The sequence below is a fragment of the Podarcis vaucheri genome (assembly GCF_965113315.1).
Source record: "Podarcis vaucheri genome assembly, chromosome: 15".
Lineage (NCBI taxonomy): Eukaryota > Metazoa > Chordata > Lepidosauria > Squamata > Lacertidae > Podarcis > Podarcis vaucheri.
Window position 1 is genome coordinate 10,514,954 of NC_138753.1, and position 19,251 is coordinate 10,534,204.

Below are 19,251 nucleotides of genomic sequence, written 5' to 3' on the forward strand. Positions count from 1 at the left end.
CCAAAAGTATAGAGGAGGAGCAGCAGCAATAAGGCTTCCTCTTTAAAGCTGAGGTACTACTGTGCCGCCCCCCCCCCCCGCTTTCTGGGAATCCTGGGAAATGCAGCATTCCCAAGGCTCCCCCGGTTCCAAATTTCAGCACCAACTTCTGTTGTAATGAAGCTGGCACGACCTCTCCAAATGTGACATTTACAAAGCAAGCAAATAAAATGCCATTCCAGCAATAATTCCTCATGACTTGTAAATAGCTGAGGCCATATCCATAAATGCGGGCCATTTACAAACAAATATACTCTGGTAGCATCGAGCTTTTATGACTCTCCAAACATCTGCTGCACAGTTGCAATGGTTCGCTCTCGTCCTGCTATTGCAAAGGAATTAATTGTTGTTGTTTTGTAAAGGAGGGGGTAGAGAAGGAGGGCAGCATGAATAATAGGGGGGGGGATAGTTTATTTTAAATAAACTATAAACTGGTGCAAGCTGTGCAGTTAACTTCCCGTCACATTTCTTTCAGAGTCGCATTGCTGCCTTTGATGTTGTCCTGAAACACTTGAGCTTCTCCCGGGAACAGCCACCTTTCTTCTGCCCAATGAGGCTGACAGCACAACATGGAGAGGGTCAGCCCATACCAGAGGAGGACCAAAGGGAAGACTCTCCCACTTCCAATGAAAGGGTACTGGAAGATTGTTTGCAGAGAAACAGAGAGCTGGAATTTTCCAACTGGTTAGTTTCATGATTTGTTTTCTCTTTCTTGAGATTCTAATGATAACCCACCCACCCACCCCAAAGCAAATCACTCTACAGGGAGACAAAGCAAAAAAGGCAGTGGAGGCTACTCCATTGGGGCAAATGGGATACTGTCTCCCACAAACTCAGTGTGTGACCAGCCAGCTATCGCCTGCCTGCCTGCTTGTTCCAGCCAGCAGGACCAAAGTGAGCTGTCCATAGTTCTGACTTCCTTGACCCCCGCTGAAAAAGGCACCATCATTATTATTTATTTAAGGCATTTGTAAACTGCTTAATTATGTTCATTTCTAATTGGTGCACATAAAAACAATCTGCAGAAAATGAGACAATAAAGCAAACAAAAAAAATTATAATAGAACCAAACACTACCTTAAAATGCTTGATGTAATGAGAGTATCTTAGTCATACACCTGCTGCTCAGCAAGGAGGGTTTCTGTCTTATTTCGGTTGGGAGGGAGTTCCACAGGCTTAGGCCCAGAACAATGAATGCACAGCTTCTATCTGTTACGACTCATGCGTCTGAGAAATAGGAGGCCACTAACAGAGACTCTCTGTAAGACCTCAGAGAACAGGCAACAAAACTCTCAATGGCAGCATTCTCATCTGCAACCAGAAGGTTCCCTGTACATTCTTTTCCATAGAACTAAGTGGGAGAGAGCATTTAGGTGAGTACAAAGGAGCAATGACTAATTACTGATGCACTGCACAAGACCTTGGCAGGAAAAAAAGCACCACACTATTATGAATGAATGAATGAATGAATGAATGAAATAATTCACTAAAACAAAATCCACACAAAGAGAAAACCCCAACAGATATAAGATAAGCCATTCAGCAGCTCAGAATGATCATGTGATGCTCACTCAAAACAAGTCCAGCCTTGAAACCAAATATGCAATCTATGAGGCATCTTTCCTTAGAAGGATCCATTGTGATTTCCATATGGCATCTGAAGCTAAGACAACTGATGGCATGCCTTATTGTACCTATTATAGGTCAGCTTCCAATCCATTTGTTGAAAACCAGAACTTGGCAATATATTCTTTGGAAGAAAGCAATGCCTTAAACCAATGATTTGGTGTGGTTTGCTTTCTCATTTGTTTATGTCCTATCTAATATCACAGCTGCCCAGCTTTGGTTGAAATAAGCTTGTGAAATGTTCTTCAGGATTTCACCCCTCATTCTGGAGATTCAAATGAGCTGGTCTTGTTACCAAAGCAAATGTGTTCCATTTGGAATTCCCAGTTTTGCATAACTTTTAAATTTCTTAATTTGTTAGCATCTTGGTTTTCAGATCTTTCTGTTTCCTTCCTAACCCATAAGAGGCTCCAGTGTAGTTCACAACTGTTACAGTGTTGTGAAAATAAAAAAGGAGAATATTAAAACTACTATGAAACTCAACAAAATTAAAACAGACCACCGAGTCAAACATACCATTAAAAAAATTATAATTTTTAAAAATGTTTTGATTGCCCATAAAAGCCATCAATGAAGTCCAAACTATCCTTAGGGGGAGTTTCACAGCTAAGGTGCTGCCACCAAGAAGTCCCCATCTTCTGTTATCACTTGTCAAGACTTCTTCAGTGTCAGAATCTTGAGTGATAAATATACAGTACGTTTAGCTTGGATAAGAGACTGAGAGATGATAGCCATCATCTAATATCTAAAAGGCTGTCATGCATGGAAGACGGAACAAGCTTGTTTTTTCAGTAGTATTTAGAATGAGAGGGGCTGGAAACTGGTGTCAACATACTGATATACAGAGGATATATATTGGTGCACAGAGGTGACTGTTTTACTGTACTGCTTTCTACATGATGGTGTAAAAGATGGAGTGTGCAACATATTAGGATGACTCTTGAGTTGGAGGGCACGGAGGGCATTCAGAAGAACCACGCATTCATGAGAGGTAAAGTGGCATCTGTAGAAGGCAACATAAATTGATTTCTGAAGTGCTTTGTGGTTCCTCGGTGATCCAGGTTTCAAAAAAAGCAATGCTGCAAACAAGCATTGGTTGAAAGAGAAAGTGATGCCTTTAAGCTTACCATAATGTCATGGCTCCAGAGTGGGTTGATGGGGGAAAAGAGCAAACCGTGAGCCAAATGGAGGAGAGGGTATAGGAAGGACTCCATTGTGACTGACAGGTCTGGCTTGTAATCAGAGGGGATGATTTACCAAGAATCAACCAATCCTAGAGCTTTGGGGACAAAGCAGCTTTGGAAAAGCAGAACATATGTCTCCAAGCTTAAGGACAGGGAGGGGAGAATGCAGAAGCAGAGCTTCATTGTGAGCAGCAGGTCAAGCTCAAAATCGGTGGCAGTGATTTTATCCTATTTTGATGTTACGTTTGCAGATGTTTTAGGCTGTTTTAGATTCTATGTGAGAAATAACAGGGAAAAATGATGGTGATGATAGGATTTGCTTTCTGTGTAGTATTAATTGTTCTTCCCATTCAAGAATCAACTTTAATGGTGCCCAGCACAAAAGACCCTCGGTCTATCTGCCAGTAATTTGCCAGGGTTTGTTCCTTGAGAGGCCAGTGTGACTGCAAATTTAATATTCCATCAAAACGGGGGAAATGTTATGCAGGGGAAAGCATCGTAATTGTGAAGAGCTGGGAGAGAGACAAAGCAGGCTCAAATGGACCCCAAGCCAAACTGGGCAGTCTATGAAATGCCACAAATCAAGATGGACTGGTTTCTGGAGCTTTGAATCAGGGTGTAGACCAAATCTTGCAGCCGATGCAGACCTCTCCCATGCTTATCAAAATCAAACTGTTTCAAAAAGATATGCTGGTTGATCCCACATCTCAAACAATGATTCGGTTTCCAGTAGGCTGCCAGAAAGACATTATGTTCTGTGTGTATTTTCAAAGAGAAACCAGCTTGACATGTGCCCAACTGGTGTCCTGGAATGTAGCTGTTTTCCTGTGTCTAATCTAGCATTAGACACAGAAAAACAGAAGGAGGGGAGAATAAAGTTCTATTTATCACACTCCCAATTTACATGCATTAATCACCTTGTTTTGATTTCAGCCGGGTGATCACTCCCCATTTACTCAGGCCAGATCCTGGGGATTTTTTTTTTTTAAAAAAAATACTTTAATCATTATGTGTGTGGTCCTTACACTACCAAATTTAGCAATCTCCTGGTGGTAAAATTCTAATATTTGACTGGATTAGAAGGAACAAATTTTACTTAGCAGTGTAACAGTTGGGTAACAGTTGCTGCTACCCAGCTGTATACAAAACTGAAACTAGACAGATCTTCTCAGCTTCTTTTCTCTGCTGGTCTTGCCCAGAACTGATCCTGCCCTCCATCCAGCAAGGGAGCAGCTCTGCCATGTACAGAACCATTTCAGACCCTCCAAGTGTTCTGATTTCTCAGGGATAGTCCCAGAAATATAGAAGCCATCCCAGTTTCTGTTTTGATCCAGGAATGTCCCATTTTTCCTTTTTCATCCCCTCCACATCTTGGAGAACAATTATAAGGTAGGTGTGTGTGTGTGTGTGTGTGTGTGTGTGTGTGTGTAGGTGCAAAAGCGGAGTCCTGTTTATACTGAAAATGAAATTCCTGCACCAAATGAAGGAAATGGTGATGGTGGCATACAAAGCCCTTCCAATAACTTTGAAGGAAAAGGTCACCAATCCACCTTAAATTCTTTAATTGAAATGCTTCGGCAGCCAGCCATTTCTTAGGAAACGCTTGCAGTGTTGATTCCTTTATTGTAAACGGGACCTTATTTGGAAGTAAGCCCCACTGTATTCAATGGAGCTTACTCCCAGGTTATTGAGTAAAGATTGTGCAGACTTACACTGCAGTCTGAAGTATTTTTACTCAGAACTAAGTCCCACTGAGTTCAATAGGATTTACTTTCTGGCATGTTCCTGAACATTCTCACAGTTTCCATTAGTATTAGTACCATAGTACCTTGGGTTACAGATGCTTCAGGTTACAGGCGCTTCAGGTTATAGATTCCACTAACCCAGAAATAGTACCTCAGGTTAAGAACTTTGCTTCAGGATGAGAACAGACATATTGCAACGGCAGCGTGGCGGCAGCAGGAGGCCCCATTAACTAAAGTGGTACCTCAGGTTAAGAACAGTTTCAGGTTAAGAACGGACCTCCATAACCATTTAAGTTCTTAACCAGAGGTACCACTGTATTAGTATTCGTACTAATATTTTAGTATTAGTATTATATACCACCTTTTTCCCTGAGAGGGACGCAAGGCAACTTATAGCTACAATTTTATTTCATTCCCTTTATCTGCTGAAGATGTTGTACATGATCCCTTCCCTCACACATTTTTGCTTTACAACAATCCCATCAGGTAGTTTTCATGGAGAAGCTTTAATTGGCTCAAGGTGACAGATGTAGATGTGTATATGACATCTATGTGTGTGCAGAGATCAGATGCAAGAGGAGCTTCCTGCTGTAGAATAGAATGCCCCTATTTTCATCTGAGAAATGTTGGACAGCATGCCATTTCTAAATCACTTTAGTTCCTAGTCACATTACAGGAATAAGTTATTGAGCCAAAAGTGTTGTCTGAAAGCAAATTATGCAGCAAGCTTGATGAAACTAAGTGGGTCTGGGCCTAATCACAAGCTGTAGCGGAGCAGCATTTTCAGGACTATTCCTGGCTGGGTGGAACAATCATTTGCAGTCTAGGGATGGGAAGCTTACTGTGACGAGTAATGGCAGTGGTAGCTGTTATATTTTGTAAATTATTATTTAACTACTAGCTGCATTGTTCAATGAAGTGAGAGTGACCCAGAGGGTGCCATTCTTCTGAACATCAAATGGGTTTCTACTACCCCTCTCTCACACCTGGCGCTAACCTGGTGTCAGACAGGGAATCCTCTAAGGATGAACCAGACACCCCACAGATCAAAGATCCTCAGGAGCAGGTAGGGTCTCTGACAGACAGTGCCCCTCTGGTGGTAGACCTGCTGGAGAACCTGTGGAGCTGTCAAAGGATGAGGTGGAGACATCTCTCAGCATTGGAGAACATGGGCACCAAAAAGTCTGGACCTAGACCAAAGAGCAATGAGGTACAGACGTTTTGGTGCCCATGTTCTCCAATGCTGAGAGATCAAAGAGATAGCTCATGAGTAAGGGGTCTACATCTGCACTCAGTGGTTAGGAAAGGTTCCTTGCCTGAAACCTTGGAAAGCCACAGCCAATCAGTGTGGACAATGCTGAGTTACATGAACCAATGGTCTGCCTTGGTGTAAGTCGGCTTTCTATGTTTCTAAGCATGCGATGCAAAGTATTTTAGTTGTGAGATTCTGTCCAATGAGCCTGGACAGTTGCAGTTGTATCTCCAGTCTTGATTACAACAGTCTGTGAAGTCAATGAAGTCGTTATAGACATTCATAGGCTTGCACTGTATGCCATTTGTTTATTTGTTTGTTCTGCATTGGTTTCAAGAATAGACATGAGCTTGGCTGGAATATTCTCCAGAAGGAGCGGTACAAATAAGAACAAAAATAGTAATACCATGGTTCAACGGGGAAGATGTTGGATCTTGGAATACAGGATGCCTCTGGATGACTTCTTTATTGAGAATGATCCTGATTTGTTTGTGGGGAGGTTAGATGCATCAAGCAAGTAGCATCACACACTTTCCCCCATCACTTTCCGTATTGCAAAAAGTCGGACTGGTTTTTGGAAGGTGGAAGAGCAACCAGCTTTCCTTGCATGACTTGGGTTTCCCAAGAGGTGATTGAACCACACCGCAACATAGCAATGGTCTGGAAGCACCCAGTGACTAATAGAAATCAGATTGCAACTACTAATCTCTTTGTTGGTGTACGTGTGTGTTTTCAAATCCTTTGGAATACGGGCAGCTGCCTTGGAGAAAGTCAGACCATCTGTCTACCTAGCACAGTATCACCTACACTGACTGGCTGTACAGGGTTTCAGGAAGAGAGTCTCTCCCAACCCCACCTGGAGACACCAGGGGTCAAACATGAGACCTTCTGCACGCCTCTGGGTATCATATTGTTAGGTCTTTGAATCATAACATACAAAGCACAGAGGACATTCTCAGTCTTACCTGGAGATGCGGGGAGGGGAGGGGTCGGATCTGGCACCTTCTGCATGCAAAGCAAATGCCCTACCACTGAGCTACGACCCTCCCCTCCTTTTTCTCATTTCCGCAGAGGTTAGGGGGGGGGGGAATCTACAGACAAGGTTGGTGATTGATGCCTGGTAAGGAAGGGGTTACTGTGAGACCCCGGCGTCCAGGCACCACGAGGACCAGCCGTCTGCTTTTTTTCCTCCTCTTCTGTGCTGGAGTTTTAGCGTGGGCGAGACGAGGCAGGAGGAGCTGGAAAGCGCGCACGCCGGGGGTGGGTGGGCTGTTTAGAACAGGATTTCTTTCCCCCTTTCCAGGCTTCCACGAAAAGGAGCTTGTGCTGGGTGGCTGAGCTGCCGTTGGGCAAAGGTGCGTCGCCGCTCCCCCCCCCATCCCCACGGAAGCGGGTGGGGCCGGCGTCTGCCATGGCCACCTGCTGGGTAGATTTGTCCCGGAGCGCAACGCGTTGGGGACCGGCCGGGCACCTGTGGGGACCAGCTGGGCGCACCTGAGCTGGAGCGAGTTGTGCGTCCCCCTCCCTCCCTCCCTCCCCCGCTGCTGTCCCTCGGAAAAGGGAGGTTTTATGCGGAGGTTGCTGGAGACCCCCTGGGGGGCCGGCGCGGGTTCTCTTTCTTTCTCTCCCTCGGGTGAGAGATCTGGGGCGGCGGAGAAAAGAAGGCAAGGAGAGACGCGGATAAAGAGGGGAAAGCACGACGGAAGGGAGGACTGAGGAGGCGGCGGGATCCAGACCTGTAGGAGCAGCAGAGCCGCCTGCCTGGAAGGTAAGACTCAACCGCCCCCGCCCTGCTTTTCCTCCTCGGCGCACCGCCGCCGCCTGTGCGCGCAAGGCTCCTTCTCCAAACGTGCCCAAGAGAGCGCAGCGCACGGCGATGCTTTTCGCTCGGGCACGCGAGGACCGCGGTGGAGGTGGGCGAGCAGGTTGGCTTCGGGGGCTCGCGACGGCTCTAGGCAGCAGCAGCAGCTGCTGCTGCTGCTGCTGCTGCTTCTGAAGGACAGGCGAGGGGGGGAGAGATCCTGAAGAGGAGAGACCTGTTAGCGAGCAAAAGGCGCTGGAGAGGGTGGCGGAGGAGCGATGGAGTTGATCCGGCTTGGGTCTGCTGTGTCGGTGGCCGCTGACATTCTTCCCCTCCAGGGCTGGGTGTGAGCGGCGTCCTCGGAAGCAGAGCGAGAGCCGTTCTGTGGGTTTTGGTGACCGTGTGTGGTGTGGAAGATGCTTACATAAAATCAGCATGAGCAAGGAAGCCACAGCAAGCTGTTGGTTCTTCTGAAGGGGCCACAAGATTATCATAATAATAAAAAATCTGGAATGTGGTTCCTTTTCAGTGCCCCCGGGTTGCTTCCCATGTTGGTCCTACTCGGAGTAGACCATCTTGAAATGAATGGACCTAAGTTTGCCATGCCTGTTGAGTTCAATGGGTCTCCTCTGAGTAGGGAGAGAGCCCCCTTCTCTTTAGTGTGGCTTGAGCTTTGGGTTTAAGAGAAGGCTCTCTTCCAGAACTGGCATTCATCTTCTAGCGTTGGGAGGTTTTGCTCTTCAGGGATAGGCTTAGGTGTCAGATAAAAAATGTACCCCTCAGATTTCTACCTTGGAAAGAGATCATTGTTCTTAAAACTGTGTCCTGGGTATAAGATGCTAGCAGAGGAATGAGGGACAGTAGTCACAGGAAGGGTTCATTTCTTATTTAGGAAAGGTGAGAGTGGTTGTATGGGGAAAGTGGTCTCCTCTACCTTCGTGTACTCCTGCCTTTGTAGTCCTCTGTCTCTCTCTTCTATGTTTAGTTAATAAAAACATAATTGCTTAGGGCCTTGACTGTGGTAGATCACCTGTTTTGCTTGCAGAAAGGTCCGTGCTCATCCCCAGGCGGTTCCAGCTAGGGCTGGGACAGGAGAGCCACTGCCAGTCAGACTAAACAGATGGACCCACAACAAGCTAGATGGACCCAACTCAGTAGAAAGCAGGTTCTTATGTTCCTCACACACCAACATGTTTTCCCTGGGCAACCAGCTGCGGAGATCATCGGGTGGACCATAAGGAAAACAACAACAACATCTCAGTGTTGTCCTTTCTCTCACTCACTACCGCCCCTTCCATCCCTCTCAAATTTCCCTCCATGTCCAAGATGCACAGATTCTGCAGGACTGCAGGAGAGCTGAGGCTTCTCTCATAATGGAAACCTCGCTTGACTAGGGCTGAGCACCCTGGGAAAGATGGTTGGGTTCCAAAAATAACTATGAAGTTGCTAAGCATCAGGTAGGTCCATTCAGGAGAAAACTGGGGGGGGAGGGGGGAGGTAAAGTGTGTAGCGTGATAATAGGCAGGAAAGGTGGAATATTAAGTAATCAACAGGATGTCAGGCTGCATGTCAATTTATGTATGTGTTTAAAGCTGGACGGGCCTTAATTTGTGCATAATGCAAAGACCCAAGAAAACATTACACAGAGACTTTGTTATTAGGTAATCCAAGGCTCTTGGATAGGGCAGACTCAATTTAAAATGAGCATTGGAAGGTCAGGTGCATTTATACAGGCAAGTCAGTCTACTAATTCTTCTAGATTAGGGAAGGGTCGTAGCTCAATGGTAGAGCATCTTCCTTCTGCGTGGGGGAAAAACATGTGCTCTATCTCTGAGCAATGGTTCAAGACCTGTTGCAGGTTTGCTTCTTGGTTTCATTTCTCTTCCTTATGGCAAATAGGTTTAATTCATGGCTGGTCTCTGTACACAGCGGAAATACAGTTCAGGAAGCAAGCTGTTTTGCCAGGCAGGCAAACCACAGGGCTGTCTCAAAGGTCCCAGGCTTCCTACCTGTCAGAGACAGCAATGTGTCTGAATATGAGTTGCTGGAAGCCACAGGATGGGGAGAACATTGTTGTGCTCATGTCCTACTTGTGGGCTTCCCAAAGGCACCTGGTTGGCCACTGTGAGAACAGGATGGGTCTTTGGCCTGATCCAGCAAGACTCTTCTTGCGCTCTCAAGTCAAATCCTGGGACTGTAGATCCTTGTACCCATAGACAGTGAAGGCGTTCTGCATGCAGAGCATGCTCTCTATTCAGAGAGTTCATGTTTTGCACACGGATGTGCCTGCAGCTGTTTGCACAAATGACATTTCTGCCCAAGATGCAGGAATACCAAATACAGTACCTATTCATTTTATTGGAAGTTTAGCAGCTACGGTACATATGCAAAGGGGTGAGGAGGCAACGCAAATAGCTTCTCCGCTTGGGAGCTAGAAGTAAAATATTCAAAGTTGCCCCTTAAATTAGAGAAATGGACAAGTTAGAGAAGTTTTAATAATGCTTTTGTCTCAATCTAGCACCTTTTTTTGGCATAGGCACTCAAAGTGTTATCTTTGCAACCTTGTTATCCTGAAATGCTGAATATAAGTTTGATTGGACAGTCACACTTTTCCGTCTCAACAGATGCATTTACTTGGGAGTTAATCCCACTGAGCTGAATGGGGATTAATTCAGGTGAGCCTGAACATCACTGGTCTTCAACAGGTTGGTTGGGAGCCACTAGTGGGCTGAAGCTTGATCCAAGGTTGGTCGCCATAGGAACACAACCACCATCCAAAAATATGGTGAAAGGTTAAGCAATGGGTCCGGTCTGCAAATACCTGTTTGGGTTAAAAGTTGATCCTGGGTCCGAAAAGGTTGAAGATACCTGGTGTATAGAATTGCAGCCCTAAAGGTTGTTTCAAAAGGTGTTGCTTCAAAATAAATGCCTAAAAAAATACACAAGTTACAAATTTGCCACTGTCAATTATGTCTGGGCTGTTAATTTACTTAGTAGTAAGTTCAGGGGGTGATTTTTATTTTATTGAGATGGCAGAGTATGAGGAGGGGCAGTCTTAACCATTTCTTTGTATATGTACTCCGCAAAAATGGTCCACTTCTATAGAAAAAGAAAAAGCTTCTACTGGCTTCTATTTGCAATCCTAATAATTCACTGCAGTGTGTGTATGCTTTTCATGGAGATTGCTGTCAGAAAGAAGAGTACTCTCTCTCTCTCTCTCTCTCTCTCTCTCTCTCTCTCTCTGACACACACACACACACACACACTTATTTACTTACTAGATATTAAATACACATAACACCCTAATGTGAGTGGCAGCAATGCACTTAACATCAATAGGCACCCAAGTACTTGCAAGACCACCTCCCCCAATATCAGCTACCTGAGACCCTATGATTGACAGGTGAGTCCTTGTTGATAGTGCCACCTCTGGGGGCTACCCGCTTGGTGCTGGCCTGTGACAGGGCCTTTCTGGTGGTGGTTCCCCATTTGTTCAGTGTCCTCTTTGGTGGTGGTGGTGTGTGTGTGTATGTGTGTGTGTGTCCCTCATTGTTGACTTTTGAGAGGAATTTGATGGGTAAAATGTATTGTTCCTAGCAACCCTGAAATCACTCGTTGAGAGAATGCTTTTTAAGTGGTTTTAGAATGCGTTTAAAAATGCTTTTTTATTGTTGACGGGTCTACTGCCTTGAGCCCCTTTGGGATGAAGTGTGGGAGACAGATAGATAGACAGACAGACAGACAGACAGATGATAGATAGATGATAGAATTCTAGTTAGAGACCCTTAGTTGAGAGGAACACTCTGAAGTTTTTCTTTTCTGTCCATTCCCAGAGTTGACCAGTGTAATCCCATAAGATTTTACCCTACTACACCAAAACTGCATGCTCTGTTACTGAATCCAGAATCAATTCACATTTTTGCATCTTGGGTATTTGTGATGGCCCACTTAAACTTGGGGAGCTGGTGTGATGCTGGGTGGGTGAACTCTGAATAGGGAAATTCAGGTCAAATTACTCTACCTCCATAAACTTCACTTGGAGGCCACAGATAAGCCTTTGCTACCTTGAGGAGACAGTGATGCTGACCTAACCTGCTGGGTTGTTTTAAGGATTGCAGCAAGATAATGTGTATGCTTCAAGCATTCTGAGAAACTACCTGAATGTCAAGTATGAATGTCAAGTCCTAATTATTATTGCACCATCTCCAGCCTCTGCTTTGTGCTCCCATTTTGCTTTTGCTTCTCTACCTTAGGTAATGGATACTAGGGATCATTGTAGTCTTTGCTGAATTAACAATGCAAATCCTTAGCTATTTCATGGTTTAATAGTTTTCCTAAAGAATATATGTTTGCTAGGCTGTATGTTTGTCTTGAGAACATTGCTCTTCTCTGGAACAGCCTTCTTTGCATCACAGTGTTCCAATGAACAGATGCTATTAACACCTCCCAGTTCTTCCAGGAACCAGCTCCAGTCATGTACCCAGCCACATATCAACGTACTGTCACTGTGTCTTCCCACAGCACTTTGGAATTTTCAAAATGTTTTACCATCTAGATGTTTCCAAAACCCACAGTAGGGCGACATCTTTGTTAAAGGTAAAGTTAAAGGGACCCCTGACCATTAGGTCCAGTCGTGACCGACTCTGGGGTTGCGGTGCTCATCTCGCTTTATTGGCTGAGGGAGCCAGCGTACAGCTTCTGGGTCATGTAGCCAGCATGACTAAGTCACTTCTGGCGAACCAGAGCAGCGCACGGAAAAGCTGTTTACCTTCCCACCGGAGCAGTACCTATTTATCTACTTGCACTTTGACGTGCTTTTGAACTGATAGATTGGCAGGAGCAGGGACCGAGCAACGGGAGCTCACCCCGTCGCGGGGATTCAAACTGCCGACCTTCTGATTGGCAAGTCCTGGGCTCTGTGGTTTAACCCACAGCGCCACCCATGTCCCAACATCTTTGTTAGGACCAACCAAAAAAAATCACAAGCTTTCAAGTTCTCCAACATTCTTCATCGTCAAGCCTTTTCCCATTTCTGGATAAAAGTCTGTTGACTTTGTTGTGACTCTTGAGTTGTCTTTGGGGTTTTATTCTTCTTCTAGGCCAAGGTTTCCCAACTTTGGATCTCTGGTTGCTTTTTTGGACCACAACTCCCATGATCCCTAGCTAGCAGAATCAGTGGTTAGGGATGATGGGAGCTGTAGTCCCAAAACAGCCAAAGATCAAAGTTTCAGAAACCTTGTTCTAGGCCAACACCTGTCATTTATGTCAGGGGCAGGAACCTGTAGTCCACTATATGTTGTTGGACTCCTTCAACCACAGACAGCATGACTGATTCTTGGGGATGGTGGTATTGTAGGTCAACAGTACCCAGAGGACCATAGGTTTCCTATCTCTGATCTATGTGATGATTGCAGAGAAGACAATCTTTTGAGGCAATGCAATTGTTCCACTGTACAGATCTCAGACCAGAAAAGACTGGTGTTCCCAAAGGGTTATAGTTCTGCTTTACATGCAGAAGGTCTTAGCTTCAATCCCAAAAACCCGCAATTAGGGCCGGGAGAGAATCCTGCCTGAAATCCTGGAGATATACTGCCAGTTAATATTGGCATTATAGGGACACGGGTGGCGCTGTGGGTTAAACCACAGAGCCTAGGACTTGCTGATCAGAAGGTCGGCGGTTCGAATCCCCACGATGGGGTGAGCTCCCGTTGCTTGGTCCCAGCTCCTGCCAACCTAGCAGTTTAAAAGCACGTCAAAGTGCAAGTAGATAAATAGGGGCCGCTCCGGCGGGAAGGTAAACGGCGTTTCCGTGTGCTGCTCTGGTTCGCCAGAAGCAGCTTAGTCATGCTGGCCACATGACCCGTAAGCTGTCTGTGGACAAACGCCGGCTCCCTCGGCCTATAGAGCGAGATGAACGCGCAACCCCAGAGTCGGTCATGACTGGACCTAATGGTCAGGGGTCCCTTTACCTTTACTTTAATGTTGGCATTACTGAGCTAGACAGAGCATTGGTTTCACTAATTCTAAGACAGCTTCCTATGTTCCTGAGCCTTATAGTAAGTCCACAACAGAGGTGGGGCTTGAACTCAGAGCTCCCTGACCCATTTATTGTGTTGTCTGCTGCAATTTGCTTGCCCTGTAGGGTTCCTTATGCAACTATTTTTATCTAAACTCATAGGCTATATTTTTATTTCAGTCTTCCTCCAGGGAACTCATGACAACGTACATGATTCTTCCACCCACCCAGTCTCATTTTTTTTAAATTTATTAAAAAATATTTGTATATTGCAATTTGGTTAAGAAAAAAAGAATAGCAATTATAGTGCAATAAAAGTCCTACAGATCACCAGTTAACTATTATGGACAATGTTTTTTTTCTTAATTGTTTGCATAGCCTGAAAAGTTTTCAGCAAATGTTTGAAGGTTATCATGGAAGGCGTTTGCTGAATCTCTACTGGAAGAGCACTTCACGGGAGCAGGCCACTTGCCCTGAAGACTTGATTTGGATGAAAAATAAGCCTCACCAACTCCAGCGACAACCAGCAGTGCCCTTGCTGGTGCTCTCAGTGATCAAGCTGGGGGTATAAGGGTTCAGGTAGTCCCAAAGGGACCCTGGACTTAAGTTGCTTAGAGCTTTGTAAATTAATTCAAGAACCTGGTTCAGTAGTAGATGGGCTACCAGTGCAGTTGTTTTATCCATGGTGTCACATGTTGGCAGCCACCCAGGTGGATAGCTCAGTGGGTTAGAGCATGGTGCTGATAACGCCAAGGTCACAGGTTTGATCCCTGTATGGGACTGCTGCATATTCCTGTATAACAGGCGTTTGGACTTGATGATCCTCAGAGTCCCTTCCAATGCTATGATTCTATGTGCCCCCATCTGTTATCTCATCACTGCATTATGCACCAGCTAGAGCTTTGGACCAGACCCAAGGGCAGCCCCACATGCTGCAATCCTTGCAACAGTCCTGGGAGGTAGTTAATTCTGAAAGACAGTGACCAGTCCAAAGTCTGACCTGGTATAAGAAAGGATTCCTCTTTGTCCATGTAGCTCAGTGAGTCCAGGAAGAGGTTTCTCCTTCACTGATGATCTTAACATTTTAACTGGAGAGATGCCAGAGGGTTGAACCTCAGTCTTTCATTCTGTAAAGTCTGGGATCTATTTATTGTTTTATTTGTATAAGATTATTTACCACCACACAGAACTATAGTCTCATATGGAATCATAGAATTGTAGATTTGGAAGGCACTCAGAGGGTCATTGAGTCTGTTGCCCTGCAATGAAGGAACCTCAGAGCCAGTGTGGTGTAGTGATTAAGAGCAGTAGACTCGTAATCTGGTGAACTGGGTTCACGTCTCCACTCCTCCACATGCAGCTGCTGGGTGACCTTGGGCTAGTCACACTTCTTTGAAGTCTCTCAGCCCCACTCACCTCACAGAGTGTTTGTTGTGGGGGAGGAAGGGAAAGGAGAATGTTAGCCGCTTTGAGACTCCTTCGGGTAGTGATAAAGCAGGATATCAAATCCAAACTCTCTTCTTCTTCTTCTTCTTCTTCTCAACTAAACCACGCATGACAGATGGCAATCCAACCTCTGCTTAAAATCATCCAAGGAAGGAGAGTCCACCACCTTCTGAGGGAGTCTGTTCCACTTACCATCCAAAAGTACTTCCTAATGTTGGGGTCCTACCCTCCAGAGCAACAGATATAGTTACCATATGTATGCTGTTGACATATGTCAATCTCGCCCCCTCCCAAAAAAGTGCCTAATCCTGAGGTCATCAGCATGGCACCCATGGGTGCAATGAAAGCCTTGATCAGTGTCTCCATCACGAGATGGCCAGAGCAGTAACTTTCCTTATCCTTTAAATCCTACATAGAGCTGAAGGAGGAAGTTGGAAGAGCTTTTGTTTCTAAGCACTTTCCAATGCTCAGATCAGCAGCTGAACAGAAAGGGGAGAGATCTGGGTGGCAGAGAGACAAAAAGAGTGTCTGATGGAGTGGAGGTAAGGGGAGAAAGTGGGGTGCTAGGGGACGTAGGGGAAGAGAGTATGCCATGCCAGGGAGAAGTCTGGCGTGTACATGCAGGCACAAGTCTGATCCAGTAAAACAGATCCTCTTGAAATTGCATAGTATTATACCCTGGTCAGATGACTTTAATCATCTCAAGCAGCCCTCCTGACTGTCCCACAGCTTTTTAGCGTAGTGGCACCAGCACTTTGGAGCTGGCGCAGTCCCCAGTGAAATTGGGCAGGCACTCACAAGTCTGATATTTTGCTGCCTGCACACAATGAGTTTCGCCACTCATTTCCAGAGATTTAATTTGATTCGTTGTTAGTCATTTGTTCTGTACTTTATGTTTTTATAATTTTATGATGTCTTAATGGTTTTAATGATCTATATATTGAATGAGCTGGAAGTTTATAAAACGATGATGATAATGATGATTATACTGGGTTAGAGGGATGAATGGTTTAGCCCAGAGGTTTTCAACCTTTTTGAGTCCACAGCTCCCTTAACCAACTACTGTACATTCTTTCTGTGGCACCCCTGTAGGGCTCAGGAGCCCAGTTATATCAGCCCTTGCCTGCAAAGCTAGCAGCCTCTCACCCTTTTCCAAACACCCTCCCTTGTGGAGTGTTCCCTCAGCCTCCTCTCCTCTCCCTTCTCCTTGGGAGTCCTCTGGGCAGTTGCTGCTGCCGCCACCCCTGGACTCTGAGCTGCCCCCCTTCCCCCGAAGAGAGGGGCCCCCCAGAGGCACCATTCACCTGGGGAGCTTATAGCCAGGACTGCTGCACTAAACAGTTGTGCAAGCCTTTGGGAGGCATAGACGTGAGAGGGCATCAGAGGAGGGAGAGAGAGAGAGAGAGAGAGAGAAAGAAAGAAAGAGGGACAGAGGCCAGTGCTGTCCACAGCACCCCTGACCATCATTTAAGGCACCCCAGGGTGCCACGGCACACTGGTTGAAAACCACTGCTTTAGCCTAATTCAGGCTTCCTCAGACTCAGCCCTCCAGATGTTTTGAGGCCACAATTCCCATCATCCCTGACCACTGGTCCTGCTAGCTAGGGATCATGGGAGTTGTAGGTCAAAAGCATCTGGAGGGCCGAGTTTGAGGAAGCCTGGCCTAATTGTTAAGATGAGCATTCTCTGTTAAAAAGATCAATGCTGCTGGAACACATGGAATCCATTTAGTTCAGTATCCTGTGCCTGGCAGTGGACAGCCAGAGAGGCCTATAAGAATGGCATGAACACAAACTGCCCCCTCCATCAATAGCATTTAGGATGAGTCCACACCTGTGTGCATGTATTTGTATTTATATTTCTACCTTACCTTTCCTCCAAAGACCTCCGTTATTCCCACAGCAGCTCTGAGAGACACTGAGCTCAGATATGACCAGTCCTAAGATCCTATGACCCACTTCTCTCACATCCTAGTCAGACAATGTGGTGAGACCCAGGCAGTTGTCTCTCAGGATAGCGTTGGGTGATGCTGGGCCTGAGTGGTTCATCAGGGGTAGGCTTTGGAAAATTGGGACTGATCCTGGTATTGAAGGAGCTAACTAGAGCACATGGGTCTATGAGCTGCCAGCCTGACAAAGGGCAATGTGAATTTTAGCAAGCGATCGGTAAATCAATTTCGGTTTCCCCATTTTGTTCCAAGTCCTAAATTCAGTTCTCCACATTTCCACATGAGGCTGTGATTAAAAATATATATATCAAGCCCACATGAAAATTCACCAGCACCTTTCTGGAACTTTCTCCTAACATACACACCTTTGCACACATTTCTTTTTCTGCAGTGTACTTTCTCCTAATATATTAATGCATTTCTGTAAGCTGGATTCATTAATATATGCACTTGTGTGCACGCTTAACCCCATGCATATTTGATTTCATATACATCACTTGGCAAAATGTGCAGAAGTGTGGATTTTGAAGGATGGTTGTTTTTCTGTTTCAAATTAGCTGGGTCCCACCTTTCAATATGAACCGGATCCAATTTCTCCCTTGCCTCCAGTTGTGGCTCGGTGGTACAGTGTATGCTCTGCATTTAAGGATGCCGGGGTCTACCAGAAGCATCATTAGACTCTCCTGTCTGAAACCCTGGAGAGCTGCTGTCAGATACTCAGTGTATCCATTACGGAGCATGATAGACGGAGGGTTTGACCAGGGATAAGGCTTCTTCTTGTGTTCCAGTGAAAATTCACTCTCGCACGAACACACTGCAGTAGTTCTTCAACAGCTAAAGCTACACTGATCACATGTACTTCTGTAGGTCCCAAATTCCTTCTTTTGGTTTACTTCCTTCCATTCTAGTCAGGTGCTGTGATTTGATTTGATTTCTTTTTGCAGGAATATTATTATTATTAATAATAATAATAATAATAATAATAATAATAATAATGTCAGTTCTATACCACTTTATATTTTTAAGGGGAAAAAAACCTCAAAGCAGTTCACAACACATTAAAACGTCAAATGAAACAGTCCAGAATAAAACATTACCGAGGAAAGTCAGCCATGACATACATATGCATTCAAAGCAACTTAATTTACAGGAAACTAAAATATTGTCTTAAGGATTTCAAAATAATTCATTACAAAAGAGGTCAGCTACAGATGTGCACATTTAGCACAGCAAAGTGGGCAAAGAAAGGAAGAAAGAAAAGATCTTAAACATTTTGAAAGAAAGCATTACTAAAGGAAGTCAAATAGAAAATATTAATTGGATAGAGCATCTGTAAACACCACTGCCTTTTAAATTCTACGCGCAGTGTTATGGGCACAGCCTGTGTTTGGTTTAAACAACTGTGCAATGGTTTGAATACATCTGGGTCCTGCTTTGAAAAACTGACTCATGACGGCACATTAATTTTTACTCAACCATTAGGAAAATTTGCTCAGAAAGCTTATGTCCTCAGCTGATTCCGAAGGATTCTATGCTGAATTGTGTATGAAACGAGGGATGCGGGGGAAAGAGGTTATGTTAGGTGAAGTCCTCAGTTGGCTTGCAACGATAAGTTATTGAGATTCTTGTGGATAGTCATATTGAATAATCCATGTGAAGGAAAATGCTGATCCTAAACCTTCGCTGCCTTGTGGGATATCTTCAGCAGAATAAAAGGCTAAGGGGTAAATCCTGCACAAATCAAATAATGAAGGGAGGTGACAAAACATACAACATCCTCAGGTAGACCCCGAGTCGAATTGGGCAGCCTCACGTCATTGTGGGCTGCTATTCTGAAGTGCCAAATTGGTATCCGAATAAAATCTTATGGTCTATGTAGTCTGTACACTCCTGTTTGGGAAAAGCAAAGTATCTGCTTTTTTCTACCTGTCTTTACAGAGAACAAGTTTGGAGGGATGGTGGCACCCGATTTTTCTTTTACAGTTCAAGTAGTACAGCAGGGGAACTGTGATTCAAATGGAAGTGTCAAAGGATGAAGTTTTAGGACTTGGTTGGCTTTAAAAAATATTTGTTTGTTTATTACTTTGCCTGTGTGCCATTCAATTGATATTGCAGTACTTCAGAGAAAATGCTGCTCATCACTAAAGTCAAGCTTTGGACCAAAAAGCTAGAAGATTGACAATTGGTATTATGT

The 19,251-nt window shown here is 44.9% G+C and overlaps 1 protein-coding gene across 4 annotated transcripts in view; it reads left to right on the forward strand.

Moving 5' to 3' along the window:
* The window catches only part of CALN1 (calneuron 1), a 137,051-nt gene that overhangs the window by 35,485 nt on the left and 82,315 nt on the right, over positions 1-19,251 (forward strand). Inside the window, exon 3 of one of the 4 annotated variants that reach the window (XM_082201309.1) lies at positions 515-723. In XM_082201309.1, coding sequence (XP_082057435.1) covers positions 590-723 — 134 coding nt within the window. In that variant the 5' untranslated portion in view covers positions 515-589. Of the gene's footprint in view, positions 1-514; positions 724-7,068; positions 7,615-7,658; positions 7,760-9,085; positions 9,105-19,251 lie in introns of those variants that run through there. The other 3 variants (XM_082201311.1, XM_082201312.1, XM_082201310.1) reach the window with 3 other exon arrangements.